This window comes from Poecilia latipinna, unplaced genomic scaffold, assembly GCF_001443285.1.
Source record: "Poecilia latipinna isolate Pla-1442-1.1 unplaced genomic scaffold, P_latipinna-1.0 Scaffold64, whole genome shotgun sequence".
NCBI lineage: Eukaryota > Metazoa > Chordata > Actinopteri > Cyprinodontiformes > Poeciliidae > Poecilia > Poecilia latipinna.
In genome coordinates this window covers 206,441-221,833 of record NW_015112680.1, presented here as the reverse complement: position 1 = coordinate 221,833, position 15,393 = coordinate 206,441, and the positions used below count along the sequence as shown (strand labels likewise).

General features: G+C 40.4%; 1 protein-coding gene across 2 annotated transcripts; it reads right to left on the bottom strand.

Moving 5' to 3' along the window:
• Positions 1 to 1,031: 1,031 nt before the first annotated feature.
• st6galnac5b (ST6 (alpha-N-acetyl-neuraminyl-2,3-beta-galactosyl-1,3)-N-acetylgalactosaminide alpha-2,6-sialyltransferase 5b) lies at positions 1,032 to 13,823 on the bottom strand. Of its 2 annotated transcripts, none has more exons than XM_015058710.1 (5): positions 13,528 to 13,820; positions 12,863 to 13,057; positions 4,076 to 4,485; positions 3,497 to 3,604; positions 1,032 to 1,460 (listed from the first exon to the last, which is right to left on the bottom strand). In XM_015058710.1, the coding sequence occupies exons 1-5, from the start codon at positions 13,540 to 13,542 to the stop codon at positions 1,217 to 1,219; spliced, it is 972 nt and encodes a 323-aa protein (XP_014914196.1). In that variant the 5' UTR covers positions 13,543 to 13,820; the 3' UTR covers positions 1,032 to 1,216. The 2 variants fall into 2 exon arrangements, with proteins under 2 accessions (XP_014914196.1, XP_014914206.1); XM_015058720.1 differs by having other exon boundaries at positions 1,205 to 1,460; positions 3,501 to 3,604; positions 13,528 to 13,823.
• Between the last annotated feature and the right edge of the window lie 1,570 nt (positions 13,824 to 15,393).

Below are 15,393 nucleotides of genomic sequence, written 5' to 3'. Positions count from 1 at the left end.
GAAAAGCCATCGATGGCATTTTTAAAAAATATATTTTTCATTCAGTGGTTATTATTTTTGTTCCGCGTGTTTGTGGACTACCAGCAATAAAACCACTGTGGCCCTGATAGTGGAGTACTACTACTGTCCTGTTTCTCACAGTTCAGGTTACTTAAAAAAGTTTTAAATGATGGCCTTACTTTACACTTCAGCACAAAATTATTCAATCCACCTGCAAATGTATTTTTAAAGTAGTTTTTAAATTTACCAGTAGGTTTCCTCTAGCAGGATGCAACATAAATGTTTTTGAGCTGCCCAGTCTGAGTCTGTAGTCTGCAGAGGGAACTAAAGATTAGAGTGATGGTTAGAAGGCCACCAAATGTAAATGAAGACTTTTATTTATTCCCCTTTTACATTTTTCATTCATTCTTTGACATAAACGTTTTATTTGAATGAAAACAGTTTAAAATATAAAGCCAGCAGAGGCGTGAATAATCTACTGAAACGTAGCATCACAGAGATGTCTGTGCTGAGGTCTGGATCAGTCATGCTGCGCTTCAGTTCTGAAACATAAAGCTGTGCTTTAAGACAACAGATACTCATGACTCCGTTATGATATTCATCCTTTTATAGTTACAGTACGCTGCTGTTGTGACCCCATTCTGTCATGCTGCTATAGTCAGCCAGCAGGTAAAAGCAGCTTCTTCTATCATTTAGTAATTTCCCAAGCCAGGTCAAGGCAGAAGTGAACTAAGCCACGGCCTCGGGTCACCAGTCCATTACGGTGCCTACTAGAGCCATCGGCTTATCAAACAGTGCTGTAAGTAGTGCAGTGAGCAAGTATTTTACCCCCATGCCCTTAAAGGAAAAACCACCTAACATCTGCCATAGCGCATTTCGGATAACTGTCTTTTCCTGTAAGCATGACATTCTTTTTCTGAAATCTCATTTCACTCAAAACGTAATGCGACACACGCCCTCTAAAAAGTCCCACTTTTGTCTCATCAGTGCATTGAAATATTATCACAAAAAAAACGCATATCTTTAAGATTTTTTTTTTTTTTTTTAATACATACAAAATCTAATACTGCAGTGTGATTCTATTTGAATGTGGTGTCCCAAACATAGTCCAGTTCAACCTTGGGCCAACCCTGGTTGTTTCCCAGTGATTTCAAAGGGAATATTTTCTCTGGAAACTGGAAACTCTCTTCTGCAGGGATCGTCTGTGGAGACAGATTCAGGATCCGACTGGACTTGGGGCTCCTGAGCTGTTCGCATGTGTGACGGCAGGAGTGGGCGTCCAGTCCGGCTGGTAAAAGTGGATGTTCAGAGTCTGAGCCCACTTTGAAAACACAGTCTTCTCTGTGATGAATCGGTGGTGGCTTCCTTTTCGACTTCTCTCGTGAAGGAGGTACATGGCGCACTCGTCTGGCCCCGACGGCTCGTAGTAGTGATACGGGACCGTGGGACGTAAAGAGGATCTTCGTGGGGGGAAAGAGGGAGAGAGGGACGAGTTAGACTTGAAAGCGAAAGCGCGAGGAAGGAATGTGAAAGCAGTGCGGGGATAATTATGAGATGCAGGGGCGTAGAGAGGGGGAGTAGAAGAGAGTCACAGCGGGGAATGAAAAAAAAAAGGAGACAGGAACAAAGAGAAAACAGAGACATCAGAAGAATCTGAGCTCAAAGAGGCATTCATTATACGCTGTCATCTTCCCCTGATGCTCTCAGTCAGATCAAGCTTGGTGGAGGAGCTCGGTGTGACACATGGGCGTCGATGCAATCTGCCCTACATATTTCAAATCGTCTCTTGTGTCCTTGTAGCTTAATGTGAGAGTTATAGCGGCAGACATTTCGTCGGCCCTGTATGTGACAAAGGCAAACTAAACTCTGCTTAAGACTGAAAAAAGGTGGTTAGGGCAAGGGTATGCTTTTCACGTTAAAATCACGCTCCAGCATTCACTGAATTCTGAGTAAGTTAGAGGCACAATTAAAGATGCATAGGATGAGATTTCCTTATACTGAAATGCAGACGCAGTTGTCAGGAAACGGAGCTGCAAAAGAAGAGTCGCTTGTGCTTCATGTAATGTTTGCCCCAGTTTTTTTCTTTTTTTTTTTCAAAGAGAATGTGACAAACTAAACCTACTGAGAAACGCGCCAATCGTGAGGCTCAGTTATTCCCACTGTCCTGGAGAAGCGGTGCAGAGAGCCGCCAAAATAGTAGTCATTAAATTTTATGGCGTTCAAAGCAGAGCGCAAAGTTTATGAAGCTGGAGAACGATTTCTTCTGTAAGATTTAACTTTGTGTAATTCACTTGCTGTGTACTGAAATGTGTCACTAGCAGAATTACCAGTGAGTCCTAACTCATTGCAGGAGAAACACGCTAACAACATTACCCAGCACTTCAGTAAAGAGGTCCGGGTGAAAACAGCAAGCAATCCAGGAAATGCAACGCGACAATGCCAGGTTTTTGTCGTACAAACAAAAAACCTTGACAAAACATTTTAAAACTTAAAAACTATAGAACTTAAAATACATACCTTGAGATATATCCTGCACGATTAAACTTAAAATCAAAATAATAACACACAGCAAAAGAAAGTTGCAATAACCCTGTTGCGAAAGCACTGACTTACATCCGTCAACTTTATTGAAGCAACTTTGAACTGAAAAAGAAGAGCGCATCTCGACTTCGTACTTTTCCCCCAGTCTAACCTTGCAAAACTTATTAAAATCTATTCAATTCGGAAGACTGATTTTGTCAGACTTAGATCTGATCTGTAGCTTGAAGATAAAAACCTTAAAGGGAAGAAGAAATAATTAAGTTTGGGAAGAAGAACCCACTCCAAGTCCAATACCAAGCCTCGGAATAAAGAATCTCATCTCCAGTTTCTACAAGTTGAATCATCCTTCGCCTCACGTTTCATGCCCAATTTTCTTCCTTTTTTTTTTTTTTTTTTTTAAGCCAAAAGTGTTTTTCATTACACTTGCTATGCAATGGGAAAATGTTGGACAAAGACTGAAGACTGAAGACTGGGGTCTCTGTCAACAGTGAAGGAGGTGCAGAGTTTTGTGTCAAGTACAGGTTGTGTTTCACATGAACTATGGTTGTCTACTAATGTAGACCATGAATTACTGCATTCTTATATTACAGCGTTTGCATGACAATGCTTTCTATGAAGTACAGGGCGGAGAATCAGCAATGTAAAAATATAATTCTTAAATGCCTCCCATTTAGGGATTCCCAGGTTTAGCATCAACATATTTCCTTTTCTTATTTAATCTCAGTTGAGTAAAGTACATTAGAGACAAGTCAGAACCACCCTGTGTTGTTGATATTTTTAGATTTTAGATTTGTTTGTTTTATTTTGTTTGTTTAATCCTTACAGGAGCAAGCCTGTTGTATGCAAAGGTATCTTACAAACCGTGCTTGTCATATCTCTAACAATTCTGGATGAAAGGCTAAAACAAACTGCTGGGGAACCCAGCTTCCTGTTTAAATAAGATTTAGACACTAACCTACAGAAATCGGGGGGCACCATGCCGAACACGTTGATCCTGTCGCACAGCTCCAGGGCCATAGCCATGGTGAACCAGCCGGTGCTCAGCCAGGAGTTGGAGCTCTTTCTGGAATAAAGACAAGGGAAGGATTGCCATGTCTCAGTAAACACAGACGCGCAGCGTGCCTGCTTTTACAAACAAAGCGCAGCTGTTCCCCAGATTTTCCCTGCACTGTGCAGAGCAGAGGAAGGACATGAAGAAGTGTGACACATTTGCTCTGAGTGACTGAATTCTCATCCTAATGCACATCAGCTTCTCAACCTGGGGATTCATTGTTTACATGCAAATCAGTTCATATGAATAGCCAAATTCACATCAGTCAAATGCCTTTATCTATTTATTCCACTTTTTTTTATAATGTTCATATTCAGCCGGTGTTTTTCCACAGTATAACTGCCTGTAATTTATACACAAAAAGAAACCAAAGTATTATAAATCTCATTTTTGTATTTTGTGAGCCGACGTCCTCGCAAGTACTTCCTGGGTCCCATGGTTTCTATAGCTTGCAAATAACAGCATCGCCTTGTGTACATTTACCTATCGATGCCTGTTTCCTTCTTGAACAACTCATCAAACTCCAGCATCTTGGACCGGGAGATCGCGTACACTTTAAGTTTGGGCAGCAGGTGTTTCAACAGTCTGAGCTTGTTGTAAACGTGGCCTCTGCCGTCCCGTCTCATGCAGCTGCTTGGACCCCAGAAGATGAACACCGTGTCCTGGCTCCCGTTGAGCAGCTCCTGTCTGCCCCGGAGCACCCTTTGCAGGCTGGAGTGAGCCACGACGCGGAGACTCGTGCGCCTTCCGACGTCCGGGTGGTGCCCCGCGCAGGGAGCGTCGTTCATTCGAATGACGCAGTCGGAGTGGTCGATTTCCTCGCCCCTGTTGCTGCCAGTCAGGTGGCCAGAGCTGGTCACCAGGGCACACGTCCTGCAGTGCATCTTTAGAGGCTGTAAGGAATAAATCAAAAGGAAATGAAGAAAAGCAGGATAGCACTGATGTTTAAAAAAATATTTTGGACTGTTGTCACACAGGGGTACAGCACCGTCCCAAAATATTCACATCTGTAGAACTTTTCAGATCTTTTTAATTGTACTGCTCAAGATCTTTTTTTTTCAAATGTTTCTATGTCAGCTTTGCCAAACAGTTTGAGCCGAGTCAGATTGGATTATAAGCGTCTGTGAACATCAGTTTGACTAAGAAACTGTAAAACAGAGCACATGCTTTAAACTATTCAATTTTAACTTTGGCTAAGGCTACACAATAAATTACTACCATGTCATCATTCTAGTGTTATTATGATAAATATTCATATCTTAAAGGACCACTTGGAGAACAGTTAGTTGGCCTATTTATTCCAAGTGTTACAAAGATGCATTTGATGTAATATTTAGTTGGACAGAGAACTAGCAGGAAATCCTCACGCTGGACTTTAATGGCATTGTCCAAAATGCTAAAGGTCACAGAGTGATGGTCGTACAGAGAATACCATGCATCCCTACATCTGGCTGTATGTTTGTGGTTGTTGTTCTGCTTTAAGGTGAACCTCTGCCCTCGTCTCCAAAATGTTTTCCTCCAGGATTGTCCAGCTTCCTTTTAGTCGCTTCCTTTTGAGTCTGACAACTTCCATGTTCCTGCTACAAGAAAGTATCACCACGAAATGATCCCGTCACCATGTTTTAATATGAGGAGGATTTATTCAGGGAAGCATAGTGTTAGTTTTTCTTGTTTTTCTTCTAGGTCATAGTCTCAGTTGACTAGAGAAGCTTCTTGCTAATGTTTTTATTTGGTGACTTAAGTCTTTCTTAACGTCACTCTTCCCTATTCCTATCCTCAGGCCAGATTCCTGATTCCTCCAGTATTTCCAGCGGTTTGTAATTTTGTCACGATGACTTAGTGACGTTGTCCAATGCTTTTTGTGTCAGCAGTGCTACTGCCCTAAAATGTTGGTGTCTTTTTGCATTTCTACTGATTATGGGGCATAGCATAAGGAGGACTTTACTCGGGGCTCTATTTTTTCCAGAACGACCACTGATCTCCTGCCTTCATATAACAACCCACACTGAATTAAAAGTATTCTCTCACACTGCACTATCATTGCGTATTCAAGTGGTCTTTCACACAAAATGTCCTTCAAGCTGACAAAAACTTAGTTATTGGTGAGCATTATCAGCATCGTGGAGAAGAAGTGAAAAGTTGTAACACGGGCTTCAACTCTGTTGAAGAGAGGCTGAATTTGTGTGTGTGTGTGTGTGTGTGTCTGTGTCTGTGTCTGTGTGTGTGTGTGTGTGTGTGTGTGTGTGTGTGTGTGTGTCCAAACAAGCTCTTCTGAGTTGGAAAAGGAAGAGGTCGGATGGCGAATGATCCGACAGCAAACACCCAAAGACTCCCCGCATGAATTATTCCCAACCTTAATGGAGAGCTCCATCAGAATTCTGAACCGGGCTCTGAGCTTCACACTCCGCCAGTTCCTGAGGTGCAGATAGATGAGCGAGTGAGTCTGTCTGTCTGCATACACACAGGTGAGATTACAAGCAGCGCAGGCGCTACCGCTCCTGCCGCTGTATCGACAATAATAAAACTGCTATCCATGTGACTCACGCACTGAATAATTTCGTGGCGTGAGTGTGTGTTGTGCTGCATGCGTTTCCCGGTGAAACGTTTAAGCGTGGTCGCAGAAAATGAAGTGGCTAAAATCCAGCAATTTACAATGTCTTCTGCAAAAAAGAAACAAATACACAACCACAGTCAAGCCAAACTTCTTTTCCAACCCATCTCTTCACAGGAACTATCTCATCAGGACGTGTGCTGCTCTGCGTGAGCAGACCCAATTCCTGAATACCAGGTAGGTTGGAGCAAATTACACACCTCGCTGCACAAACCCGCCTATCCTCTCTCCAGCTGGGAGAAGTCCTGTTCATTTTTGTTCTTTTCATTTCTACCAACAAAAGATAGAGACTCCTTTTCCCTAATCACTGTCCTACCAACTCGTTCCTAAGCATTTGGTGATTTTAATAACTGGGAAACCATGGGACAAACACGCAAGAGCCAGTTTGGAGGCTGCACTGCTTCAATTTGAGTCAAAAGAGTCTGCTGGAAACTGAAAGTGTCCTTGAACGTGACTCTGCAGCTCCTGCTTCCTGAGCCTCTCTGACAGCTTGATTATTCCACATCAAAGGGAAAAGACCTTTCAAAATCAAGTGAAAAAACCTGGAGATGCAACCCACAGACTGCTGAATAAATAAATGTTGGCTGTGCAGCAGCGCACTTTGGGGAGAACAAGTATTCGAAGTTAACTTCACCATAGCTAAAAATTTAAGAGGCGAATGCTTCTTAAATGTCCATGTGCTTATAGAGTTATTGGCAGTGTCTAAGAATATACTTGCATCATTGTGTTAAAACTGGCTTAATGTTACCAGGCCATAGAAATCGATACGGTTAAGAGGAGAAACAGAAAAATAAGAAAGTTGGAGGATAGCTCTAGTTCCCATTTCCATCAACAACTCTCAGACTGACTCTATATGCATCTCCGTCATCCCAAATACACATCATGACAGCAAACAGAGGAAAACTCAACTGTCAGTATTACTGCACAGGAACCTGCACTGAGTCACAGTGAAACGCTAGTCAGTTTAAAGAGGACATAAAATTACAAACACATAATATAGGCTTTTGTGGAGATCAGAAATTAGACTAAAATGGAGCCGTTTTTATGGCAACGCAATAAGACGCAAAACAAATCTTGTTGCTTTATTATGAAAAAATAATTGTGTTCTAAAGCAAAATGCTGAAAAATACCAACCATTAGTCCTCAAAAAACCTCCTAGACCAAAATAACAAAAGAGACAAGTAGAACCGGCAACATTTCCTTTGAATGATCTGTTTAAATTTATTCCAGCCTCATTCCTCCCAGCTGTAGCAGGATGTGTGTGCAGCTGCTTTGTCACTGTGAAGCTGCACTATATGAATGATTCTCTAAGTGTTTTTTTTTTTTAATAAGTCTTTTCTTCTAGCATTGCTGAAAGTATCTCTGACAAATTATTTTTCATCTTACAGTCCATTTTCCAAAAGACTACATCGGATTGAAGTTTATCTATAGACGCATTTTTCATAATCAGCTCATTCACAGTCAAGGCTGCTTATGCAGCTAAGCTCAACGATGAGGATGATTTTTTTTTTTTTTTTTTTTCAGGTGGAAGAGGCACAATGATTACCTCTGCAAGAGCTTGTCAGAGTGCAGACATCTCATTTTATTTAATGCTGGTTTTGAAAACATCGTCAAGTGCTGATGTTCCTGCTTTCTGATTTTCTTTAAGGATGGATGGATGGATGGATGGATTTTTGCAGGGAAATAAAGCACAAAGTTTGTTTTGGGGTTGTACAATAATAATGGTGCAAATGTGAAAAAGAAAAATGCTTTCCAGTTCTAACATTATTTATTTTATAATGTGTCAAAAGGTTGAGTAGTTTCGGCAGTTTAAATGAAAATGCTTTACAAAGCAAACTCTCTTTCATGATTTTTGTTTTGTTTGATCTTCAAAGACAAATTATGACAATGAAATAAACTTTATAGTATAGGGCCTATACTATAGGCCATACTCTATGCTTACTTGCTTGCTAATAATTTCCACCCTTTTGTTTTTGGTTCCAGAGTAAATTCAGCCTCGTTCCAAACCTCTTAAGGACGTACTTTCACCCTCACTGCCCTCATCTTCTTCCTGAGTCTCGCTCTCATTCTCATCTCTCTCACTGTCTCCTGGCAATTATTCATGCCGCTCGTCATCTTTGTTTTTAATTAATTTAAATTTATCTTCACAGTCCTCAGCTGGAACTATAATTTCTGCCCTCTGCTACTTAAAGGTGTGTAAAATGAGACTGAATATGTCAAATTACAAGCTGTCAGTAATAAAGAACTATGGCTACAGGAATAAGTTATTTCCTGAACTTAACTTTGTTGTAGTGTGTCCTATTGTCAAGATAAATTAGTAAGAAAGTAGATTACAAATTGTTTTTGAGCAAGACACCTAATGCCCACCTTTAGGTGGATTTAAAATGTGAACATCATGGGAATAAATCAAAGAAGCAAGCTCAGTGCAGGGTTGGTAAAGTTTGTTTTACGAGCTATTTCTGCATACTCAGAAATTACTTTAAAGAGTAAATAGAAGAGGTTTCCTGATCTCATTATGTGCATTAGAACAACACCAACGTGTAATAAAGCCCAGGAAGAATAGACTCACCACAAATCTTCACATTCTTGCTCTTACACAAGATTCGTGATTACCAGAGTTTCTTAAGGCCAGCATAGATTGACTCTGATAACAGCAATTTACAAGTCGATACCTGTTTCCTATACGATCGCTAAAACATCATAGAAGAAAAGATGAGGAGTGGAAGAGAGGAATCTGGCAAACGTGTGTTAGGGAGTTCAAACTCCAACGTGAGAGTAAGCACTGGATGCGCATGCTTATCTCTACAGCTCCTATTACCGCAGCTTGTCAAAAAGAAGACAGTCGGGTGGAACAGCCTTCAAAAACCTGCAGACACTGCGGAAGGCAGGGAGAGATCCAGTGCACACTGTGTTGTCGGGGGGGGGAATTACAATCAGCTGCTAGGAAGTAAAACAGCAATGACCTACCGCCTTTTAAATGATTTGATATAAAAATAATTAATCATCTTTTGCAGTGTCACTGCAGAAAGCTTTATACCTAATGAACTTTTACACATCTAGTCATGTTGATACCACAAACTCATACAACATTTAGATTGTATAACAAATCAGGAAAGCAGACCATGATAACTTTGGAGGAGTTGCAGCGATGAGCGCCCCAGGTGATAAAATCTGTTGATAAATACTTTTAGGGGGATGCAAAAGCTATAAAGCGAAGTTCACCTTCCCATAGGATAATGACCGTAAACAGAGCCTTAGTCTAAGCAGAATGGTTTACATCAACCACATGAAGTACACGTACTTTAAGGGCAACAATACAACATGAGAAAATACTGTGCAGTTATCAAAAACTGATCGTTTGTCCTTCTCTTTACTGTTATGCACTACCTCGTCTTTGTCTTGCACGTAAAGTCGAGAAATACATTGAAGTTCACTGTTGCAATGTGACACAATGTGGAAAGAGAGTGTAGATTCTTTTGAAAGGCTCTCTAGTCACGGCCTCTTCAAGCAACATCCACTCGTGTGTTGAGTTAGAGCATAAAACTGGTCTAGACAGTGCACCAAACAGACCTCATTTTCAAGCATGAGGTATGAAATTTTAATACTGTTTGAGCATTTGCATGGAGTTGTCTGCATTAGCGTTCCAGAGATATGTGAATGTGTGCATAAGAGTGTGTCTGTGCACTTGTGTCAAAGCCAAGAGTCCCTCAAGCAGCAGAAGCCCTCAGATGACACCGAGGGGAACCGCTCAGACGGATGCGTTCACTTTAGAGCATTTGCCTTTCTGCATTCCAGAAAGACTAATCAGAGTTTGCTCTGGTTAGTCTTTCTGGGAAGACAGCAGCAGCAGAAACTAAACACTACCATCAGATGGAAGGTGAAACTCTTAAAATCTCTGCAAAACTCCAAACTCCGCACTATTCTAAACGAGGCAACAGAGAGTTTAAGCAGCTGACACAAAGCTCTACCCAAATCAGCGGCAACCTCACGATCTCCTCTCGTTGGTCATTAGGCAGTCGGCAGCAGTAGCCGAACAAGTGCTCTCCTTCTAAATCCTCCCCTTCTTCAATGCTGTCTGAGCAACACTCCAGGGTCTAACTGTATATCTTTCTCTCTGAGGGGGGAGGCAGGATGTGCGAAGACTCGGTAACAATATGGGTGTGAGTGATGGGCTTGTGCATTCATGAGGTAGACACAAAGAACACAGCAGACGTGTAGCATATTTTAAAAGGAATTCCACTGGAAATCCCTCCAGTTTTTGTGCATTTGTCGCTAAATAATGTATGGTGAACACATTAATTATGAATTGTAAAGGGGATTAAAGTACAGGATGAATTTAGGGCTGACTCTATCCCAGCAAATTCGGCTTTTTACTTTAGATCTTGAGAAGGGGATTGGAATCTTAAAGAACGTTTTCGGTCAGAATGTTGTACTCAGAAATCTTTTTCGTAAAATAAATTCTACTGTTTTTATTTCAAAATGTTGCAAATCAGAAACCTATAAAGCAACTTGCAAATGTATTCATTCCCTTTTTTTTCATGCTATAACCACAAACCTCAGTGTTTTCATTCGGATTACACAGCTTACCCTTTATACGACTGTAAAAACATGTACTTTTGTATTCAGTCCCCTTTATTGTGATTCACAGAGATAAAACTAAATCCAGCCTGCCTGAATATAAATGCACATCAAACTTCTCAAATGTATGTTTGGAAAATACTGTGACAACTATCATTCAGTGCAGTTTCAAAGTAGTTATTAATTAATCTACACTCATGATTGTGGCTGTAATGTAACACAGTATGAAAAGGTTTAGAGGGCATAAATACTTTTGCCAGATCATATCAAACTTTAATAGTGCAACAGAATTCGATTTAACAGAAGTTTAATATTAGATATATTAGTCTATTTGGCAGTTTATTTTTTGTTTGTTTTGCTTTTTAACAAAAATCTGTATCTTAGTATGTTAGTATAAGCCATTTGAGTTGCTTTTGGACAAAATGTGCTACATAAATGAAGTTGCTTCACCTTGAGGGACCCCGACTCAATCTTTAGCTTCTAATTTTTCATTCTTGCATTTCTAAACAACCATTATATGAGTTTGACCTGATTTGGCTTTAGGTCATAGTCTAACTGAGCTGAGCATCCGTACATGAATACTGAACTGAACACAAATGCGTACAATTAAAAGAGGAAAAGTAATTAGATATTTAAAATATGCAACGGTTTTCAAATTTGTTTCACAGCTACATTTTCATGCACCCGTGAACATGGAAAATTTACATAAATAAATACTCAAAAATTAAATCAGATGATGATTACGGAAAACAAAACTTTCCAGTTATGGCAGAGACAAAACATAGCGAATGTTTAAATGCAAATGATTTGTTTTTTTTTTTTTGTTTGTTTATTTGTTTTGCACATTTTCTGTGCAGCACCAATCAGATCCATCAGTTGGGTCGCAAATGTTTCTCATTTACATATACGTCATTTTTAAGATATGAAATGAGATATGAGAATACAAAACTTGAAAAACGAAGGACAGATGTAAGATCAACATTAAAAAAAAAATCTGTATTATTAGAGACTAAAACTGTGGAGAAGACAGAAATATGCATCCGGTTATTAAAGTGAGTGCAAAAATGGCACTTTTACATAAATGTCAAGTAAACTGTTGAACGCATATTTTATTCAAAATGATAACACATAGACATTCTAAACATGTAAACAATATAGATCCATTGCTTGATATTTACTATCATCCCTACTTTGTGAGTACTTGTTTGTTTTGTTTCACGGGCCTGGATAAAAAAAAAAAAAAAAAATCTGGGGAAATTATTTTTGGAAAGATCTAGAATATAAGAAAGTTTTATCCAAAGTGACATAATAATGTGAAAATGGCAAAGTAATTTGAAAGTGAACATCAGATGACTTAGAAGGAAAGCTACTTGTCAGTTTCTGTCGGAGGTGACAAGAGTCAAAGTGTAGGAAAAGAGCGCAGGCACAGATGGAAGTACAAATAACGAGAGGTCGGTTAGTACAGGGTAGGTGTTAGGGAAGGAGAGGCTCTCCGAAGAGCTGGATCTCACGAAGACAGACAGGAAGTCACCGGTTCTAGTAGAGTTCCAGCCCTGGCCTCGCCATGGTGTACGACCATATTTTCTTGAAAGGAGCTACTTGCTTCCAGTTCCATGCAAATAAGGAATAGATGTAATTTGTGGCACAACAGGATAGATTTTTTTTTTTCACTGTGACCCTGACTAACATAGAGGCACCCAGAGCAAAAAGCAGTAATTCCAATGTCAACACAATGCAACTGCCGGTTCTTGTATAAAAGGTTCCCTGGGTGACCCTGTCCATATGCGACACAGTCCCACAAAAAGCACATAAAACAGCAATACTCTCCACAGGCCGCATGTGTGTAAGAACAGAAGATAACTTGCTTACGATGCCACCTACAAATCCTTATGCTTTTTAACTGGTGCTTGTACGACAACACCAACACTGTTTGCCCAAATTTGGACACTCGGTCATTTGAATTTTCATTATCGTAAGAGATGGATATACTTGAAAAGAATATCTCAGAGGGTGTATGTAAATCAGGTACTGTTGTGTGAAATTAATCAGATTGTCACTCTGCACGTGTGATGCATGATTACCTTCAGGTCCATGATACCTGCAACCCCTTCCAAAGTGGAAACTTGCACACTCTGCTTTCTCTTTGTGGACCGAGAGTCCTCGTGGTGGGAATGCAGTGATCTGGACGCAGAGGAAGGCGATCTCCCACCAGAGCTGCTGTTGTACACAACCATAAATCCTGTAACCATGGTAACGATGATGATGCCACCAACCCCCTGACATTTGAAAAAGATGGGGGGGAGGGGAAATAAATAAATCAATAATCTCATGATATTAACAGGAAGATTAGAAGACATTCAAACTAGAGAAAGGGTAATTACGACAACCGCACATTAAAAGCTGCAAAAAGGAAACGTCAGCTGTGCCTCTCAGCTGCGCTCACCATGCTCTTGGAACAGGAAGCAGCATGTTTCGGACTGCTCAGTTCTAATGTGCTACAGGCTAATTATATCTTCACTCAACAACAACAACAACAACAACAAAAAGTTCACAAGGATGCGCTCTTATAGGATTATCCTTCATGAATATTATAAATATGTTGCTGCACAGTGCAATTAGGTCACAGTGGATAGAGAACAGTCTGCAACTCATTTCTGAGTGGCATAGACGACAAAGCTCCACACAACGCAACACAATCCTTCAAGACACTTTCCCTCCCCACCCAGCGCTCCCCGGTCTAAATCACCACTCTTATCTTCATCTTGATTCCCTCCCTCGTTGTTTCAGCGCGCACAGCGAGTCTTCATCCTACCGGGAACCAGAGGCGTGAGGGACTCCTCAGCATGCGCAACGCTGGAGCGGTCGGCAGCATCGCCGGGATCAGCGCGCAGCAAACAGAGAGCGACGCTCCAATACTCCGCTACCCCAGCCTCCTTCTGCAAAGCGCTCCTCATGGTCCTAAACACATCACACTCCACCAGCATGCTCCGGTTTCTGGTTTTACACACACGACTTTCGATGGTGTGTTTGGCATTCATTGCAGGCACATCTCTGCTGGAGGAGCCCCAGAAGCTGTACGGTGTGTGCTTTCCGTGCAGGTTTCTACGCGGCTGCATCAGGACTTTTCAATCATCTTAGTGTGAAAGTATGCAGATAATAGTAGGCATTTGTAAAGGAGAACACACAGTCTATTCTGTGGATCAATTGCACTGATTAAGTCGGTCGTGTGTGGGAACATTTTTCATCTAAATAAAATAGCATGATGAATTAGTTTCATGATAACGTGCACGCAAAACGGTACAAGTAAATAAATAACATAGCAGTAAAACATATTTTAAATCTAAGAAAATGAATCAAATAAATTCTGTAAGCCTTCAAAATAAAAATGTTTAAAATGCTGCAAACTTCTGCTTTTGAAAAACATATGATTTAAGGCACGCTCGAAGGAAATAGCGTTATCCACATGGGTCTGCTGCTATTTGGGCTAAACTTTTCACTTGGAAAAAATTTAATGTAACCTTGGAAGATATTTAATGAGTCTCTGATGGTTGGTTCATATGCGTGCGGGCTGGGAAGCAATAAACATGCAACATCAAAACAAGAGAAAGTTATGTGAGCAGACCAAACTATGAATATTTCATTTCTGCAGCAGTTTTTTTTAAGAAATGACAGTGCATCTCACACGCAACACAGATGCTCTTCTGAAAGACATAGATCCTGTCCCTCTGAATTTATTCCAATTACGCAGCTAAAGTGGGAAAGACTATAGAATCTTAATGTCATTCCTTATTTTAACTGGATGTAGCTACTTAGTCTTTTGTAAAATAAAAAATAAAAATAAAAAATAGAAAAAAATAGATTACCTTTGATTCTGTGTGCAGCCATGAAAACAATCTAAATAGAGCTGATCTTGTGAGGCCAAGACAACTGCAATCAAATGTTGGCTTCACATCAGTGTTCATTTCAGTCTTGCACAACTTGATAACACTGGATTCCTGCTGTAGTTGGAGAGCAACTTAGCGTGTATGTTGAAGTGACTCACTGCACTCACATATGAGTCATACTGAGCTGGCTGAAATCTTGCAAAATAAATATAAATACCAAATGCATTTTTTTATGCTTCCTACCTCTCTCTGTCATCCATATGGCAACATCATAAATGCAGTCATCAGACTGCCTGCATCAGAAGAGATGAAAACATCCAGAAACCTCTGGCCATTGTAAACTGGCGGGGATTGGTAGCTTTCAGTCAGTTGTTTTATAATTCAAGGAGACCCTGAGGTCTAAAATGCATCTCAAAGCAGAGCTCCAGAGGGAGCAAACCCAGTAAACTACAAGGGAAATGGCTAAGAACAAAAGCTTTTTTTAATTAACTCCAACCTCTTATCAACAGAGGCACCAGTCAGCAGCTTTGCTGAGCCAAATACAACACAAGAATATGGTAAGCTGTTAGCCTTGTGCATTGCATTTGGAACAAGAAAACCTTGTTGTTACATATCACATTGATCGGGTAGAACATAAACCTGAACAAAACAAAGCAAACAAACAAAAAATAACCAAGAAGCTAGTAGTATGTTGCTACAAATAGTATCAGCCTTGTGTAATATGTCTA

What these genes read in the sequence shown, in the direction of transcription:
- st6galnac5b (XM_015058710.1), bottom strand. An exon ending in CAGGTATCATGGACCTGAAG is followed by an intron (nt 4,486 to 12,862) that starts GTAATCATGCAT and finishes TATTCCTTACAG; the next exon opens with CCTCTAAAGATGCACTGCAG. An exon ending in GTGCCCCCCGATTTCTGTAG is followed by an intron (nt 1,461 to 3,496) that starts GTTAGTGTCTAA and finishes CCCCCCACGAAG; the next exon opens with ATCCTCTTTACGTCCCACGG.